The following is a 19,234-nucleotide window of genomic DNA, read 5'->3' on the forward strand; positions in this document are numbered from 1 at the left end:
TTTGATTAATTACTTGCTGAGATGTCATAATCTTATTATAGTGTTTTACCCTACGGCTCCGTCTTATAGTACCGTAGAGTCTGACGCAGAGCCCGAGTATAAACTCGAGGAATCAGCTCCGCCGGAGGTCTGAGTTGCTGACATGTTGTTTAGCGTTATGGGATTTGTTTCCCTTATATTATTTCCTATCTTTAATTTACTTGTCGGATGGCTGTATAATCATTGTAAAATTATTTTACTGTTTTTGAACAAATTCTGGTACTTAATAAAGAAAGACCTTTTCATTTCGCCGCTGCGAATATTATTTTGTACACTTATTGCTTATTGTACACACTCTGAGCATTGGTCGTTAGGGTGCGTGATTCGTGTGGTCAACATCCTGGTGTCACAAACTCTACAAAAATAACACGTGGGGATCGAGGGCGCTACAGTGGTGATGAGAATATGTGTGATGGAAATTATGCCTTTGAAACCATTGTGATTTTAAGGATTTCTTTCTACTGGAGCGAAATGTGATTCCTCGCCTAAATATTATCTATGCTTTAAGGTCCATTGTGTAAGAAGGTAATTCCTTGGAGGGTGATTCCTTACTATACTTATAGACATATGTGTTTCACTAAGAGGGTGATTCCTCGCCATGTTTACTGACCCATGTGTCTGCGCCATAAAGTGTGATTCCTTGCCAAAGCATACATATATGTGTCCATTTACTATTTACATGAAGTGTTCATTGCATCTTCAGGAGCATTATCTCTCATTAGCAGTTTTTGTCATGGTTGTCTAACTTACCTATGGTTCTATCTATAGAACTATAGACTTTGATACAAGATAAGAACTAGGAATGGTGCTTGAGGAAGAAGAGCCTAACCTATCTAAACCTTGAGGATGGAGGCTTGTCTTTGTCTTAAGAGCATGCATTATTTTGAGTTGTACTTAGCCTTTTAAAAAAAAGATGACAAATTGTATTCGGTCTGTTGCCCACTAGGCGATGAAAATTGTACTCAGATTGTATATAACTCTAAGTTGATACTTATGATGAATGATAGCAATGATTTCTGAATTGTGTTTTAGATTTTTGGTACTACAAGGTCTAGTTTACTAACTAAACTTCTATATTTTTCGTTGTGATTTTATATCTGTATCCAACATGTGCACTTTCATTTGAATGAGGCATGCCTTATGTGACTAAACCTTGGGTGTTAACCCTTTGGCTGACACCCTTGACACCATGGAACCTCTCGCCAAGAATTTTACACGAGGGATGGTGTGCCACACACTCATTTCATTATCTTGACTTGCTCGAGGTCCTCTTTCTACAACCCAGCTATTATAAAATAACTCATCAGTTTTACCTCAAGTGTTTCCACATCACTGTATACACTTTGAGGTTCATTTATAAACAGATCTTACGTACCACTTAATACTCGGTTTGGATATAAAAAGTCTTTCAACTCATTTCATCTAATCATTATAATTTTTTTATTTTTTCACACAAAATATAATAAACAATTAAATTTTTTTCAAATCTCAAAAAAATAATAATATTAAAAAATAATATTCTAAACAATATTTTATTCAACTTTCAACTTTTATCTTAACTCATTTCATCTCAACTTACTATCCAAACGTAACCAGTAATAAAGACATGTCTTCTAGAAGATAAATTAAATCAGCCTGTAACTTCTTATTCAATGCATCTACCACTATATTAGCTTTCCCTAGATAATATTTAATCTCACATTAATAATCACTGATAATCTCTATCCATCATCTCTACCTCATATCAACTGATTGAATTGATACTTCAAGTTCTTGTGAACTGAGTAAACCTTACAAGCAATGCCTTTCTATTTGTAAGATACAAATTACGACATCAAGTTCGAGATTATGAGCAGGGACTAAGGCATGATTATAAGTTTGGAGGGGCCATATACTTTTACACTAGAATAATTAGTTGTTGATAAATTGATAAAATAAGTAAAAAATAAGAAAGAAAAAAGACTTTCTAAATCTGCATTCTTCTAAGAAAATTGATAATTTTACACTAAATATTTTTATATATGGCAATGAAAAGAAGAAGCTATTGAACTATGGAAATGAGCTATATAGGAATTAGGTTACATGTCAACCATAAATTAAGTTTTATATTTTTCTTAATAATATATTTCACCAAGATAATTATAATTTTTTTAAAAAAATATAATAATTTTCTTTGAAATAAGATAAAACTAAAAATGTTATCACCAAAATTCTAATTTAATGATAATAAGAAAGAGCTGAAAAAAAAACAGACAATATGTAAGGATCCCTTTGCTCCTTAAGAAAACATAAAAGCTAGAGAAAAGAGCCAAAAAGCACTTACGGGAGGTTTGGATACAAAAAGTCTCTTAATTTATTTCATTTTATTATTATAATTTTTTCAAACTTTAAAATAAAATATAATAAACAATTCAATTTATTTAAATCTCAAAACAAAAATAATATTAAAAATAATATTCTAATAATTTTTTATTCAAATTTTATCTCATATCAATTCACTATCCAAACTTTCTCAATATAATGCATTTTGTCGGGTTCTTTGTAACACTCCGTCCGTTAAGAAAATTGCTAATTTTATAAAGAGTAATGATATCTACACAATACATTTCACAATACATGTTATAAAATAAAAATATTTATATAAAATGATGTTAATTTTATAAGATATTTTATAAAAATATTTATCTAATATTATTGTATAAAATATTATAAAAAATAATGTCATTTTTCTTTTATAAAATAGAGAAAACAAGACACTCAATAACAATCACATCATAAGATAAATATAATAACAATGCTCGTACATTTTAGTACGAAAACTTCATTCATAATATGCTCGTACCTTAATCATGGTTATGCTTATTTTTCTCTTTAATTATACAGCATTACTTTTAAAAATGAATATGATATAACAAATTTATGAAAATTTAATTTTTAATTCTCGGTCTAACATTAACACCTGTTTGAACTGTAAAAATATTTCATTTTATTTTATCTTATTTATTATTATTATATATATTTTTTAATTTTTATATAAAATATAATAAATAATTCAATTTTTTTAATTCTTAAAAAAATAATATTATTAAAAAAATAATATTTAAATTTTATTTAATTTTTAATTTTAATTTAAATTCATTTCATTTTAACACCCTATCCAAAATATTGAAAAAAAAAAAAAATTACCGTGCAAATCTAAAATAACTCGGGAGAATTCTAGGCGAAAAAGTCACGAGATGTAATACAAAAGAACAGGCATTAAACCGTTGCAGGTAACAATAAAATAAAAGTAATCGAAGTGGGCAACAAAGTACAAAACGAAGACAGAGAAGCAGCAGAGTTCGTAGAGGGGGAGATATATAATCAGTGAGATACATCCGGAAGTAGTTGTTTCCGAGCGGAAAGATCTCAGGTCGCGAAGAAGCTCTCAACCGATTTGTAATGGAAGGTATGTTTTTCTCTCTCCAACTGTGATCTCCCTCTCTTTTGACTTCCGCTTTGACTGAGTTTTACTTTAGAAAGAACCCCGATTGACCCAATTTTCTTCCGTTCCTTTTACTTATAATTCTCTCGAGTTTCAAAGAATTTCTCGCTGGTTTTTTTTTGGATTTGCTTTTATTTCGTTTAGCGTGATATGTGTGAGAATTCCCGACCCGACCCGACCCGACCCGGCTACATTTGCGCCTGTGAAATGTGGAAATAAACAGTGGCGGTGTTCTATAGGCGAAGAGTTTTCAATTCATTTGTGTTCCATTTGTAGAGTATGCGGAGGGGGAATTCTCATATGGGATCGGAGTTTCCTTCCAAAAAATATAAGGCACATAGACGCGTTGATTTTAAAGTTGTTGCCAAAATGCCTGAATGAGTTAGTCTAGGTCAGTCCTTTACTAGTTGTTTGGGTCCTAGGTGATTCTTGGTTGCCCTGGTATATGTTTATACAACAGACCTTCGCTCTGCCCTCCAATTGATGTAAATATTTTTGGCGATAAATCCTTTTTTGATAAGTAAACTGTAGCGATAAATTCAATCTGCGTGTTTCTTTGCAAGGCCACGTTTGAGTTTTTGTGGTTATTTATATAGAAATTCAACTTTAAAACTCATGAGTAGGATCCTGATATAAGTCAATAATCGTGGTTTACTAGGGTTGAGGAGGCTTTGAAGAAAAATATTAGTAATATCTCAAAATGTTTCCTTCAATTTGACTCGGAGAAAGATTACAGGACCACTTTCTTATTAATAAAGTACCTGAAACTAGGTTCGAGGAGGCTTTGAAGAAAAATATTAGTGATATCTCAAATGCTTCCTTTGACTTGGAGTTTGATTGCAGAACCACATTCTTATTTGTAATAAATAAAGTAGTGTGAGTTATTCAACCGGAATGATCTTACTCTTTATGGTAGGCCTTTTTTAATTTAATGCGGTTGTTCAATTCAAGAATTTGTAATCTTGATTTGAATATCATATGTGAAGGTTTATGTTATTGAAAACAAATGTTAGATCTTTACATATGCAATTTAGTTTGGTAATTTTATTGGCTAATATCTCATTATTAATTGATTAGGCTGTCTAATTAATTTGAGATATCTGCTTGTGTATATGCTATAATGTACTTTGGTGTTTATATCTTGAGAAGAAAAAAAAAGCTCATAAATACCTGAATTTTGTCTTTTTTTTTTTTTTCTAAGTAAACGATTGTATTGATAAGATGGTATACAAGAGGTAACACCTATCTGGGAAGAAGCAAATGAAACAAGAAAATCATGAACATCAATCAAGGCCATTAAAATCTATAGCTATGGCCCATAGAAATAAAGTCCTAATAAAAAGAGATCTAAGTTCCTCTATTGTGCGCTCCTTGTCTTCGAACGTCCGGTCATTTCGCTCTTGCCTCAAGCACCACAGAATACAGATATGAACCATCTTCCACACAACTTTGATTTGTGGAATACCTCCTATGTTTGTCTAGCTTTCCAACAATGCAGCCACTGTGGCGGGCATTACCCAAGCTAACCCTAATCTACAAAACACTTCATCCCATAGTGCTCTAGCAAGCTCACAATGTAGTAAGAGGTGATCTGCAGTCTCACCATTTTTCTTACACATGCAACACCAATCTACTATGATCACCTTGCGTTTCTGCAAGTTATCCGTCATCCGTCATCAAAATCTTACTCAGAGAAGTTGTCCAAGCAAAGAATGCCACTTTGAGAGGCGCCTTATTTCGCCAAATCCTTCTCTATGGAAACTGATTGTTCTGTGGCTGTGTGAGAGACTTATAGAAGGAGCAAGCCGAGAATATACCTTTGCTTGCGGGTATCCACCACAACGTATTAGCTCCTTGAGTGTTCGGTTTCATGTAATATAAGAGACTAAAAAAGTCCTCAAAGCTTGCAACTTCCTAATCTTGGGCTGCCCTAGTGAAGTTGATGTTCCATTGGACTTGATCCCTAGATATCGCCATAAGATCAGGCATTGAAGCGTCTTTCCCACATGTAACCTGGAAAACTGAAGGGAACAAGTCCTTTAGGGCATTATTCCCACACCATAGGTCGCTGTAGAATTTTATTCTAGAGCCATCTCCCAACACGAGTCTTGTATGATGATTAGAAACCCCCACCCTCATCTAATGTGCTTCCAAACTCCCATCCCATCAGCCCCACTTATCTCCCTAGTGCACCAACCCGCCCCCCTGCCCCAACACATACCTCCATATTTACAATCAATCACCGATTTCCATAAAGCTTCTGGTTCCATATTATATCGCCACAACCATTTTCCGAGTAAAGCCCGATTGAAAATCCTTAGGTTTCTAAGTCCCAGCCCTCCAAAGGATAATGGAGAGCATACCTTGTCCCAACTAACTAGACGGAATTTGAAGTCATCCCCTATGCCGCTCCAAGGGAAATCACGATGAAGTTTCTCAATCCGAGTCGCCACACTTGCTGGAATTGAGAATAGAGATGGAAGATACGTTGGTAGATTAGATAGGGTACTCTTGATTAAGGTGGTTTTGCCACCTTTCTACAAGTACAGTCTCTTCCAACCTACCTATCCACGTTCTATCTCCTCGATCACTGTATCCCAGATTGATTTAGCCCTTGAGGTAATTCATGGGAAGAGCGGAAACCTTACATCCAAGAGTGTTAGCCAGCTGCCAGATGTTACGAACATTGCCAACTGGCACCAACTTTGATTTGTCAAAATTCACTTTCAAACCTGATGCCGCTTCAAAATAGAGTAGAAGTTGCTCTCAGTGCCCGACTCTGATTTTGGTCTGGCTCACAAAATATTAGTGTATCATCTGCAAATAGTAAGTGAGAAATGTTAGGAGTATCCCTATTGGGGTCACTAACCGAGAATCCGCCACAAATACATTATTAACTAAATATGTTATCATTCTACTAAGCACTTCCATGACAATGATAAAAAGGAGTGGGAATAATGAATCTCCTTGTCTTAGGGCTCGAGAGCTATTAAAGAAACCAGCTGGACTGCCATTCACCAAAACTGTAAACTTCCCCGTTGCTATACACCAACTGATCCACGAACACCATTTCTTCCCAAATCCACACTTTCCAATTGAGTAAAGTAAGAAATCTCAATTAACATGATCATAGGTCTTCTCCATATCCAACTTACATAGGATCCCTGTATTTATGGATTTCTGATTTATGTCCAAAACATTTTCATTCGTTCAATTTTTTGCAAGGGGAGATGTTATTTGGTATTTCCTCTTAAAGTAGCATACACCCTCTGTTAATTGGGGTTTACCATCTACTCAACTCCATAAGGGAGACTGGCTGTTGTTTATGGTAGTCAAAATGCTTGGCTAAGCCGAGGGATGAAAATGCTGTTAGTTGTTTTCCATGGGTGCTATATGAGCTTATGTTTTTCAAGCTGCATGCTATATGTAAAAGGTGGCACAGAGAATCGAGGTGAAGCAGTTCTTTTATAACCAATTATTTTTCTAGGAAAGGAAAGAATTTAGAGTATAGACTTTTTGAAATCAACCTTTGCTAATATTGCGAGATTATTTGTGTGATACCCCTATGATGACAAACTGTTAAAGAGAAGCATTGGTTTCGAATATGCTTTTTGCAACATATGCAAGATTTAATGATAACATGTCGTTGATGTAAAATGGATAGCACAATAAGTTCAAAGCCAATACTTAGAACACTTAAAAGTGACATGGGTGTATATGTGCATGTGTAGAGTGCGAGAGACTTGTCTCCTGGAAGTTGTATATGTCTACATTCTTATTTTTATCCTTTGAAAAACAACCTGTATAGTTGTCTGAACGTGTAATAGATGATCTAATGATATATGCTAATGGAGTGATTGTGGTCCCACATTTCCTATTTGTTACACTTGGCCATAATTAGCTAGATAAGAATCTTCCATTTTTTTTATTGGTACCGGGTGCCCGGAACAAAGTCCAACTAATCCCGAGGGTGAATGGGCCATTGACAAGGAGTTTTCCGCTAGTGTACTTCGGATAATATAAGGAAAAATTTCTCTAGTCCGATGGCCCCTAGAAATGTTTGCACCCAAGGTTCGAGCCTTAGACTGGGAGGGAACATACCACCAAGACCAAGGCTCTTAAGTTGCGTTTGAATAGTGAGGTGATATCAGATATTTTGTGAATAATAGTGAAAAAGTAGTGAAAAGTAATGATAAAGTATTGAATGGTAGTGAATAGTAGAAAAAGTAGTGAAAAATAGGTGAAAAGTTATGATAAAATAATGAATAGTAGTGGGAACACTCTACTACCCAAACAGAGCCTTAGCCCAAGGGGTTAACTAAGGCCTCGTTTGTTTTTAGAAAACATCTCATCTTATCTCATCTCATTTAATCATTACAAATTTTCCAACTTCCAATACAAAATAAAATAAACAATTTAACTTTTTCAAATCCCAAAACAAAAATAATATTAAAAAATATATTCTAACAATATTTTATTCAACTTTTTAACTTTAATCTCAACTCATCTCCGAAAACAAATGGGCCTTCAGAATCTTCTTCTTTATTAGAGCATTCGTTTTGGGGGACAGGCTTCTTTGTTTCCCATCCAAAATAGTTGGTAATCTGATCCATGAAAAAGGCATGCAATTGTTTGTCTGCTTGCTCTATTGGTTGGCATGGTCACTATTTTCAGAATGAACTTTATATGCATCAATCAAATATCTTGAATAAAAATACTGAGACAATGTATAAGATTTTTTATACATATGTAACACCCATTCCCTAGGATTAAGAATAACGTCATTTTTATGAAATCGAGGGATCCGGAGTGCTACTAACCTTGCCTTTAAAATTTTCTTCTGAAGCGTTAGATACAAAATATTCCATATAATAAATAGTCATTCTTTATTAAAATGTTTTTTTATAAGTAATAAGAAATTTTATTTACTAGTAAATAGGTATAACCGAAGTACACATGAAGTATACAAGAAAAAACAGCTAAATACAAGCTAAGAATTAGAATAGGCTAAAAGCAAATAATGAAAATTGTCTCCATTCAATAAATGAGCCTTCGCCCAAATACACAAAGTACTAAAGAAAATCTCTCTTAAGTTCTCCCATCGAATGTTCTCTATCTTCAAAGCACCGCTCATTTCTTTCCAACCACAAACACAACATCAAACAAAGGGATCATCCTCAAATAGCACCAATGTGGTTATTCCCCTTAAAACATTGATAACAAGCTAAAAGATATACCACTTGCTTAGCCAAGCAATACCCATTCAACCCAAAATCTCATCCCAAAAATTCTTAGCCACCTTGCAATGAAGAAATAAATGGTCAACAGATTCAAAATCTTTCTTACATATGAAGCACCAATCCACAACGATTAGTCCATGCTTTCTGTGAGGACCGTGCCGAAGCAAGGGAAGAGATTCTCTCTCGAGGACAAAAGGCGGGCAAGGAGGAAGTTAGGTGAGCAAAGTGTAGCTAGTCCAAGAGAAGGGCGAGCGGCACTATGTAGAAAGCCTAACTGACACCGTTTAGCATTGGGCAACAAAAGGGCTTTTCAGTTTTCACCCTGCGCCAGGTGGGCAAATGATGTGATGACCATACAAGGGCAGGCAATGGGCAAGGACAAGCTGGATGCAAATGTGGGAGTTTTTCGTGATAACCAGGAGGTGCTCAGAGGGCGGCAAGTGTTGTACACAGAGGCCTATACACCATAAGAGATGTTTTACATCTGGAATGAGCATGCGGAAAACAAGTGACTTCAAAGCTTGCGACAGAAGGATTGACACCAACATGATTGTAGTGTTCAAAATACTATTCAGGTAGGTTAGTTTCTACGACCATGCTGGGAATATGAGGGTGATTCCTCGTCATGCTTGTAAAATTGAGATTTTTCCTGAGGGTAGTTCCTCGCCATGACTATGAATACATGTGTTTCTACCCTGAGTGTGATTCCTCGCGATGCATAAATATGTGTTCACAAATTTGTTTACATGCAGCTGTGCATGCATATTCAATTCCATTGTCTCTTTTTAATAGTACTGTCATGGGTTTTAACTTATGGGATTTCTTAGAAGTCTCACTATGGTGGTCCCACCTATGGTTTCGTTTACCGGAGCCATAGATCTTGATACATATGTAGCCTAGGTAGAGTTTCCCAAGGAAGGACCAACCCAACCCGTGAAATAGATACGGAGGTCTGTCTCTATTTAGTAACTATTTCTACTTGTTAAGATGTTTAGTTTAGTTAGGCGACATGCTATGTATGGTTCCTTGTATTTTGATATAAGCGATGATTTAATGATGGTGTGCAATATTATTTGAGAAGTAACAATGACATATGGATATTACTATTGGAGGATAATTTTTACTAGTACGAATCTCTGGTACAATTGACATTCGTCCTCAACTAATCCCTTTACTTATTTCCACTGCGCTATATATATATATATATATTTCACTTGCCGTGTGTTCTATTTGAGAATGCACTCCTAGCCCCGAGTCAGATCTAGGGTGTTGCCTACTGGCTGTCACCCCTGGCACTTTGGATTCTCGCTAAGTACATTACCTAGGAACGAGGGCACTACACTTTCTTAAATTATCTGTGGTCAAAATCTTTCCAAGGAATGCCAACCAACAGAAAAATGCAACCTTACTAGGCACTTTAGATCTACAAATGCATTTTCAAGGAGATTTATTGACACAATACAAGTCTCAAAGCGTTATAGAAGGAGCTAACTGAAAATCTGGAATTTCCTGCGTGGATCCACAACAAACCATCATCTCTTCCTTGACCAATCTTCATATCATATAACATTCCAAAAAAATCAGAAACAATATTCTGTTCCCAATTATGCACATCTCTTATAAAATTTACATTCCATTGAAGAGTGTTATTTGAAAAAATAAAAGAATAAGCTACAACTGCTTCTTGATGTCTTGTAATCCTAAAGAGGGAAGGAAAAATATTCTGAAGAGTCGTATCTCCAGACCAAGTATCATGCCAAAAACAAATTGTAGTTCCACCACCCACCTTGAATTTATTATGGCTAACAAATTCCCCCCAACCATTCCTTATAGTTTGTCCACAAATCTACTCCATATACTCCTCTAACTTCGTTAGAACATCAACTCTCCCACACCCTCCCATATTTCACACATCAATAATATTCCTCCATAGCGCATCCCTTTCAAGATGATACTGTTGTAGCCATTTCCCAAGAAGAGCTTTGTTGAAAAGCTTCAATTTCGAACCCCCAATTCTCCACAAGAAACCAGTGAACAAACCTTATTCCAACTAACCAAGTGAAACTTTCTTGCCTCCCCAATACCGCCCCACTAAAAATTCTGAAAAAATTTCTCCATTTTATTAACCACCCCTACAAGCAAAGGAAAAAGTGAAAGGAAATTCATTGGAAGATTAGACAACATACTCTTAATCAAAGTAATTCTTCCCCCTCTAGACAAATAAATCATTTTCCAACCTATCAGCCTCCTCTCAATCTTAATCACATCATCACATATCATCAAAGATTTATTCAGCTCCCAAGGGAAGACCAAGATATTTCGTAGGTAACGATGAGACCTTGCAACCCAAGATATTAGCCAAATCCAAAATATCCATAACATAACCCACAAGAACCATTTATGACTTAGATAAGTTAACTCTAAGCCCATAAACAGCTTCAAAGCATAACAAAAGGATTCTCAAAGAATGAAAATGATCATGATTAGTCTTATTGAAAAAAGTATCATCAGCAAAAAGAAAATGTGAGACTTTTATGCTACCCCGATAGTCATCTCCCACCACAAAACCTGACAAGAAACTCCCATCCATCTCCGCTTCAATCATTCTAATCAAAGCATCCATTACAATGACAAAAAGAAATGGACACAAAGGATCCTATTGTCTCAAACCACGGGAACTATTGAAGAAACCAACTGGGGAACCATTCACCAAAATGGAAAATCTGACTGTCAAAATGCAATGCCTAATCCAGAAACACTGCTTCTCTCCAAAACCATATCTCCAAAGTAAATACAAGAGAAACTCCCAGTTAACATGGTCATAAGCCTTCTTCATGTCCAATTTTACAAGAACACCAGAGTCGCCTGATCTGATTCTACTCTCCAAACATTTGTTAACAATTAATACCAAATCAAGAATTTGTCTACCCTTGACAAATGCATTATGTGATTTCAAAATAATCTTTTCTATCATCACACTTATACGGTTAGCTAGTACCAATAATCTTATACACCCCATTGACCAAACTAATGGGATGAAAGTCCCTCATCTCCACAGCCCCACCTTTTTAGGGATAAGGGCAATAAGTGTAGCATTAAGACTTCTCTCAAATTTCATAAATGAGTGAAATTTAAGAAAAACCTTAATAACATCCTCTCACACAATATCCCAACAAGCTTGGAAAAATGCCATGGAAAAACTATCTGGGCCCGGAACTTTATCCCCCCTTCCTTTAACCACATCAAGAGCTTCCTCTTCTTCAAAAGCTCTCTCCAACCACTGCACACTGGACTGGTCAATGGACTTAAAAACCAACCCATCCAATTTAGGTCTCCAAGTATATTCTTTCTGAAAAAGCTTTTCATAAAAATTCACAATATGATCCATAATAGCCAAATGATTCGAAAGAATACAATCACTTGTATGAATAATTTCAATAGCATTATTTCTTTGAAACAAATTAGCCATTTGGTGAAAAAACTTCATACACTTATTGCCTTCCTTCAACCATAGAGCTCGAGATGTTTGCCTCCAAGAAATTTTCTCCAAAAGAATGATCTTCTCTAATTCAGCAACCACCCTTTTTTCTCTCCTTATCCTATTCTGAGATTTCTCCCAACACCTCCCGTTCCTACATAACCTGCAGCTGCTCCATAATATGCTTCCTCTAACTTTCCATATTCCCAAAAAACCTCCACATTCCATTTCTTCAAGTCATTTTTTAAAGCTTTAAGTTTTCCAGCCAAGACGATGCGGTGTACCAGAAAAATGATACAAAGACTACCAAACCCTCACCCTATCCACAAAGCCGTCATCCTCCAACCAAATTTTCAAATTTAAAATACCTACGCCCTCCATTGGTTCCCCCACAATCCAAAATGGTGGGAAAATTGTCAGAACATAACCTTGGAAGCATTTTCTGACATAAATCAAGAAAATGAACTTCCCAAGAAGAAGAAACCAAAAATCTGTCCAATCTAGACCATGCCTTCCCATTGGACCACGTAAAATCACCACCAGCCAAAGGTAAATTAGTGAGGTCCATCTCAAATATAAGATTTGAAAAATCAGCCATAGCAGTATAGATGTGAGAATCCCCCACTCGATCACTAGGGATCTGAGTAATGTTGAAATCCCCACCGAAACACCAAGGAAGATCCCACCAACAACAAAGACTTGCCATTTCATCCCACAAAAATCTCCTACTACTATCCAAATTAGGACCATAAACGCCCGCAAAACCCATTCGAAACCATCATCCACATTTTTGAAATGACACGCCACCAAATATTCTCCCACATATTCTTCTATCAATTCCACAACCCTCCTATCCCACATAACAACAGTACCACCCGATGCTCCATTCGAAACTAACACAGCCCATCCCACATAATGACAATTCCACAAGATATTGATGATAGTTTGGTTAATAAATTTCAATTTGGTTTCCTAAAAACAAAGTACATCGGCCCTCCAATTACAAATTAAATTCTTCATCACGAGGCATTTAGGAAAACCATTAAACCATCAGACATTCCAAGAAATAATCTTTGGTTTCATAAATAACACTTAGCAGCCTGCTCCGTGATTAGATTACTGGTAGTTGTAACCCCAAGGGGTTGGCCCAAGGGGTGAAGGCCTTGGTCTTGGGGTATCACTCCCTTCAAGGTCCAAGGTTCAACACCTCACGGGTGCAAACAATCCTTTGGGGCCACACCTCCTGGTGAAAAGCTACTAATTTAACCAGTTCTGTGTAGGGAACTTCCGAGGGTGTGGTGCACGGGATCGAGATTTACTTTGCAGGGGTGGGTCTGAAGGGGCCGACTTTGAGAGGTTCCCCGACATAAAAAAAAAAAAAAAAAAAAGAAGAAGAAGATTACTGGTAGTTGTGATTTTATCATAAAATATCATCCAAAATAATAAGCCCTAAGATCAACGCTCACTAGGCCAGGGCATTTACGTAACTTGATTCCTAGAGGTTAAGTCCAATCATATAAAGTTTTAACATTGGAGAGGAATGGAGAGGCCTAATGGGCAGAGTAGTCATGCGGCGTGGGGTGCAGCCGTGTAACTGGCAAGGAGGAACAACGGTGGTTGGTCGACTGTTTCTGCAGTGATCCTGATTGTCTCCGACGTAGGGTGGTGCCTGGTGAACAAGCTACTAGCTTCACGGTTGGTTTACCGTCTTCAGCTTGGTCTAGGTGGCTAGGAAGCAAACTAGGGTGAGATGAGAGAGAAAGAGAGAGAAAATGAAGAGGAAGAGAGGAGACTCACGGCGTTGCAGCAACCAACAGGGCAGTGGGACTGTGATGGTTGCTTGGTGCTTGGCGTCTCACGTGGGTGGCATCTGGTGGCTCACGGTGGTTGGACGATGGTGTCTTGCTCTGTTCTTGGTGTAGCAAACAGAGGACATTGGGCTGGGCAAGGCTGGGCTTCCCGTTTTGCTGGCTGGGGTGGTCAAGGCTGTTGGTGGTCTGTTTCATTTATGGGAAAATTGGGGCTGTGTTGTTATTGTGTGAGGCTAGTTTCCGCTGCGGTTGGTGGTTATGGACGACGTAGATGTCTATTAGCTAGGTGGTGCAAGGTGGCAGCGGTGTGGAGTGGCTTGCGGTTGTTGTGGTGGTGGGTCTTGGACTAGTTCTTCAAACCAAGGCTGGCATGTGGTGAACCAGGTGAGGTGTGGCAGCAAGGGGTGGGCATTGTATGGACTCAACAAATGGGTTGGGTCATTTGAAGGGTCCAACTAAATTCTAGGGCTTGCCCTATAATTTCATGGGCTAAGTCACTTAACAACCCTAGTGGCCCAATCTTAAATTCCAAAATGAACCCAACTCGTCCGATAAATACTTTTGGGCTCATAAATAATTCTTGGGCCTAATACTAATTAAATAGGAGCTTGCGGGAAACTTTTTTCCGAGAGTATGTGTACCCTCGGGATTAGTCGGGATGCTGTTCCCCGACATCCGGTGCCAATAAAAAAAATACTAATTAAATAGGGGCCCACTTGGTTCATATATATTAAATTGGATTTAATCCAATTATTGAGCCCAATACAATTCCATAATACATCATAATAAATTTTGGGCCTGTGGCCTATTCAAAAAAATCCAATAAACCTCAATAAATTAATAGCTCATGGGCTATTCCTAAATGATCCATTAAACATAATTAGGCCCAATAAAATTATCCTTATTAAATCCCTAATATCATTGGATCAGGTTGTTACAACACTGCAACTAACATTGTGTGTACACACACCCACACAATATTTGATACAAAAATCTTCAAATCTGTTCTGTTGTTTTCCTTATTCTGTGATGCTCCTTCGTTTTTTTATATGGCTATAATTATTGGTGGCTGATATTATCCAGAGAATGGGCACTGTATCTGATCTCTACTTATTACATATTTTGGTCAAGACAAAAGCTATGAAATAATGCGTTACTGTAATATTAAATAATTTTATGTATGACTTATTTTCTCTGGCCAAAGTTTTCTGCCGCAATTCTGTGATTGTTTGCTCCATCTTTTACATATCAATCAATTACTTTATGTTTGCACCTCATGAGAATTTGTGAACACTTCATGTTTGACAGGTGATTTCCCAGACCAGGAGTCAGTGGGGTCTGGGACAAAAAGGTCTAGCGTATCATCTAGCAGTAGGTCTCGGAACCGCAAAGATTTTTTCCATAGATTTTTGGATAGTAAAGATCTGACTGTGAAACTTGAAGACTGGTTTGATTCGTTATCAGAAAAGTCAGCAGCAAAATCACCTGCCTTTGATGTTCCTTTCGAGTTAATAGAACTTCAAAAGTTTGATTATGCATTGGAAGGGATCACATTTCAGCAGCTGATTCGGATGCCCAATGCTGTTTATGCTTCTACTTCTGATGCTGTAGAAGCAACTGCTTATCTTGCTATTGAAGACTTTTTACATGCTAGTGTGAAGGGCTTGTGGGAGGCATTTTGGAGTCAGGATGAACCTATGCCTTTCTCTGTTGCCTGTCTGTCCAATGCTAACTTGAAATTCTACCAGGCTGAGAAGGCCATAGCTAATGGTAAGCTTGGAAGTCTTTGTGCCACTGGTATAATGCTAAAAAACCCTAGGCATCCCAGCGGGTCGTGGGACCATCTTCTTGAACTGGCTCTTATGAGACCTGATATTGGAAGCCTTGCTGGGGATAGTGAGCGGCAGCCTTCTCTTTCTGTTATAGGGGAGGCCCTATTCTATGCTCTTCGTATACTACTATCAAGAAGCTTAAGCAGATTGAGTTTCTCCGAGAGTTCAAACACCGTCTTTGTTCTTCTTGTTGATTCTCAACATGGTGGGGTTGTAAGAGTTGAAGGAGACATATTTAAGTTGGAATATGATGTTAATAATGTTTATGAATGTGCTGCTAATTGGATAAAAGACCATGCTAGAATTGCAGTCTCTCCGGTTGATCGGATCTGGAACAAGCTAGGAAATGCAAATTGGGGAGATCTGGGTGCTCTACAGGTACTCTTTGCAACCTTCCATTGTATCATGCAGTTTGCTGGAATGCCCAAGCACTCTATTGAGGATTTAGCTGTTGATCATGGTTCTCGCCTTCAAACAAGGAGAGTGGAGAGGCAGTTGGAGGATACCAGAGTGAATGGGAATGGTCTATTTCGTTACCAGCAGCACACTGTTTCCCCTGAAATTGTTGAAGTTCAAGAAGATTCCAATAATATTCGGTCTGAAGAGGTATTGAAGTTGGAAGTAGGATCCACATTATGGTTGGAGGATTCCAACTGGCAAAAGGGTTATCAGATTAACGAATTGCTGAGCTGTGCTGAATTTTCATATTACATTGCATCTCCTCTGGAAGACCCAGGAAAAAGTCTGTTTCTATACGTTGGTTCTCATCCTTATCAGCTGGAACCAGCATGGGAAAATATGAATTTATGGTATCAGGTTCAGAGACAGACTAAAATATTGACCATTATGAAACAGAAAGGTCTCTCTTGCAAATATTTGCCACAGTTAGGTGCATCTGGCAGGATTATTCACCCTGGTCAGTGTCAAAGACCCAGCTCGGGAGGAAACTGTGACCACCCTTGGTGTGGCACCCCAATTCTTGTGACCAGCCCGGTTGGTGAAACTGTGGCTGAAATGATTAGTGAAGGTCGATTCGGTTCAGAGGAGGCAATCAGGTGTTGTCACGATTGCTTGTCTGCACTTTCGACAGCTGCCCGTGCTGGGATTCGGCATGGAGACATCAGGCCAGAGAATGTAATTTATGTCAGGTCCGGTGTGAGGTATCCGTATTTTGTCCTTATTGGCTGGGGACATGCTATTCTTGAAGATAGGGACCGCCCTGCATTGAATCTTCATTTCTCGTCAACTTTCGCTCTTCAGGAGGGAAAGTTGTGCTCAGCTTCAGATGCAGAGAGCCTGGTTTATATGCTTTATTATTCGTCTGGTGGTACTTTTCCGGACCTGGATTCTGTTGAGGGTGCATTGCAGTGGAGAGAGACCTCTTGGTCGAGGAGGTTGATTCAGCAGAAGCTTGGTGATGTCTCAACCGTGTTGAAGGCATTTGCTGATTATGTTGACAGTCTTTGTGGGACACCATATCTGATGGACTATGATATATGGCTAAGAAGGTTAAAGAGAAATATTCGTGAGGAGGACCATGGTAAGGAAATTGACACATCAAGCTAGGATATTTTTCCTTTGGCTAATGGTAAAATGAATCCCCTAGATCACTTTTATCATTATCTAGTTCTAATTGTGATTGACATGGATTTCTGGTGGAAGTCTCTGAAACATGAAATCATTTAAATACATGCAAGGATCCGGAGTTTGTTTTCCTTCAGACAGAATGTTGGGGTTTAAAATACAAGAACGGTTTGGTTACTTCCTCCGTGAAGCAGCTCAATCATAATCGTCTCTTCTGAGTGTGCGCTGTGCTGTCCCGCGTCTTGGATATCTCTTGCACGGCTTTCTGGTATATGCATCGATGAGTTGAAGTGTCGGTTATTCAGAATGATCTCTGGTTATAGTTGGTTCTTGGACTCTGTGTTCAGAAATTATCTGCATATATTTGCAATGAAGCACTCTACTTACTTGGGGGATCAGACGGCTTTTAGCTCTTGCGAGTTTCTTATTGATAGATGCTGTATTGAGTGCAATCATTCCCATGTAAAGAAATGAATCATCCCGATTGCCCTGAAGTTGGTGTAATTGTTGAGGTATGAGATTGGACTCGAGTAGTCTGCTTTGTTCAGGCAGCAACCTCGTCTGTAAATGTGTTAGTCCCTTTCTGTGTACTTTTATTTTAATTTTGCGGGTGGGATGCGACTGTGGAGGGTTTGAGGGTGGGAAGGTCCATGGGATTTTATCAAGCCCTTAGAACGGGCAATATTTGATCATTTGAGCCTCTATTCTTTATTTCAAATTGACCGTTCGTCGTTCACAAGTTCCTTTTAGAATATCATCTTACTTTCTGCCATTTACTACCCCTTATGATCTGTTCGCAATTTGTCTGTTCAGGTATGCTGTGAACATCACATCTTGCCAGAAGGTAGGTTTGGTTATGATTCGGTAGTTTGCATAGGCATAGGGTTATTTGGATATCGATTCTATTCGTGCAATGCAAACACTTTTGAAGCTATTATGAGCAACATAAGATCGTATCGACCAAGAATAGTGCACGTATCAATATAGCTTTGCCAATTAGCAATCACACATACGATCATACTCAATTCGAATCCTCACTCTCTCTTACTCTTCCTGGTGATGGTGTTACCAACCAATTGACATGGGAAGAAAGCCAAAAATGAGACCCAACTGAGAATTACCTTTAGCCTTCTGAAACCATAATCTCATTCTCTAAAACCAAGTTTTCTGTTCTAGAAAGCTTATTCCCATCACTACTGAACAATACTTCCAAACTTCCAAGGCAAAGCTTCTTGGACTCAACACATGATCATGATCCAAAGACTCCTCCGAAGGCAGGTAACAATAGTTTACACATTGATGCCAAAGGAATATGAAGCATTTTCTGATCCAAGCCCATCCATGCCAACCCATCTTCTCTCCTCGAGATCCAAAGTGATTCCAAGCAAATGTGATGTTAAAGAACCCCCTTCTGTCTGCTATCCAGATTGGAATATCTGGACCTTTCCTCAATGAAACCAACCTGTGACAAATTTGACAAACCAAATCCACACCAAAAAGCCTTTGCAAGTAAGCCAAGTTCCACCCATTTGAAACCACATCAGCCACCTGTAAGCAGAAGAGCCGTGAAGGAAGTTCCACGTGAGCTTTTTTAGCCTCCTTTATTTTCGTAGATGAGATAAATTGAGATTAAAATTAAAAGTTGAATAAAATATATTAAAATATTTTTTTAATATTATTTTTATTTTGAGATTTGAAAAAATTGAATTGTTTATTTTATTTTATATAAGAATTTGAAAAAATTATAATAATTAAATGAATTGACA

General features: G+C 37.6%; 1 protein-coding gene across 1 annotated transcript; it reads left to right on the forward strand.

Annotated features, from left to right (window-relative positions):
* Positions 1 to 3,321: 3,321 nt before the first annotated feature.
* Positions 3,322 to 18,202, forward strand: LOC121267422. The gene is made up of 2 exons (XM_041171284.1): positions 3,322 to 3,487; positions 15,361 to 18,202. The coding sequence occupies exons 1-2, from the start codon at positions 3,481 to 3,483 to the stop codon at positions 17,448 to 17,450; spliced, it is 2,097 nt and encodes a 698-aa protein (XP_041027218.1). The 5' UTR covers positions 3,322 to 3,480; the 3' UTR covers positions 17,451 to 18,202.
* Positions 18,203 to 19,234: the final 1,032 nt, after the last annotated feature.

This window comes from Juglans microcarpa x Juglans regia, chromosome 5S, assembly GCF_004785595.1.
Source record: "Juglans microcarpa x Juglans regia isolate MS1-56 chromosome 5S, Jm3101_v1.0, whole genome shotgun sequence".
Classification (NCBI taxonomy): domain Eukaryota; kingdom Viridiplantae; phylum Streptophyta; class Magnoliopsida; order Fagales; family Juglandaceae; genus Juglans; species Juglans microcarpa x Juglans regia.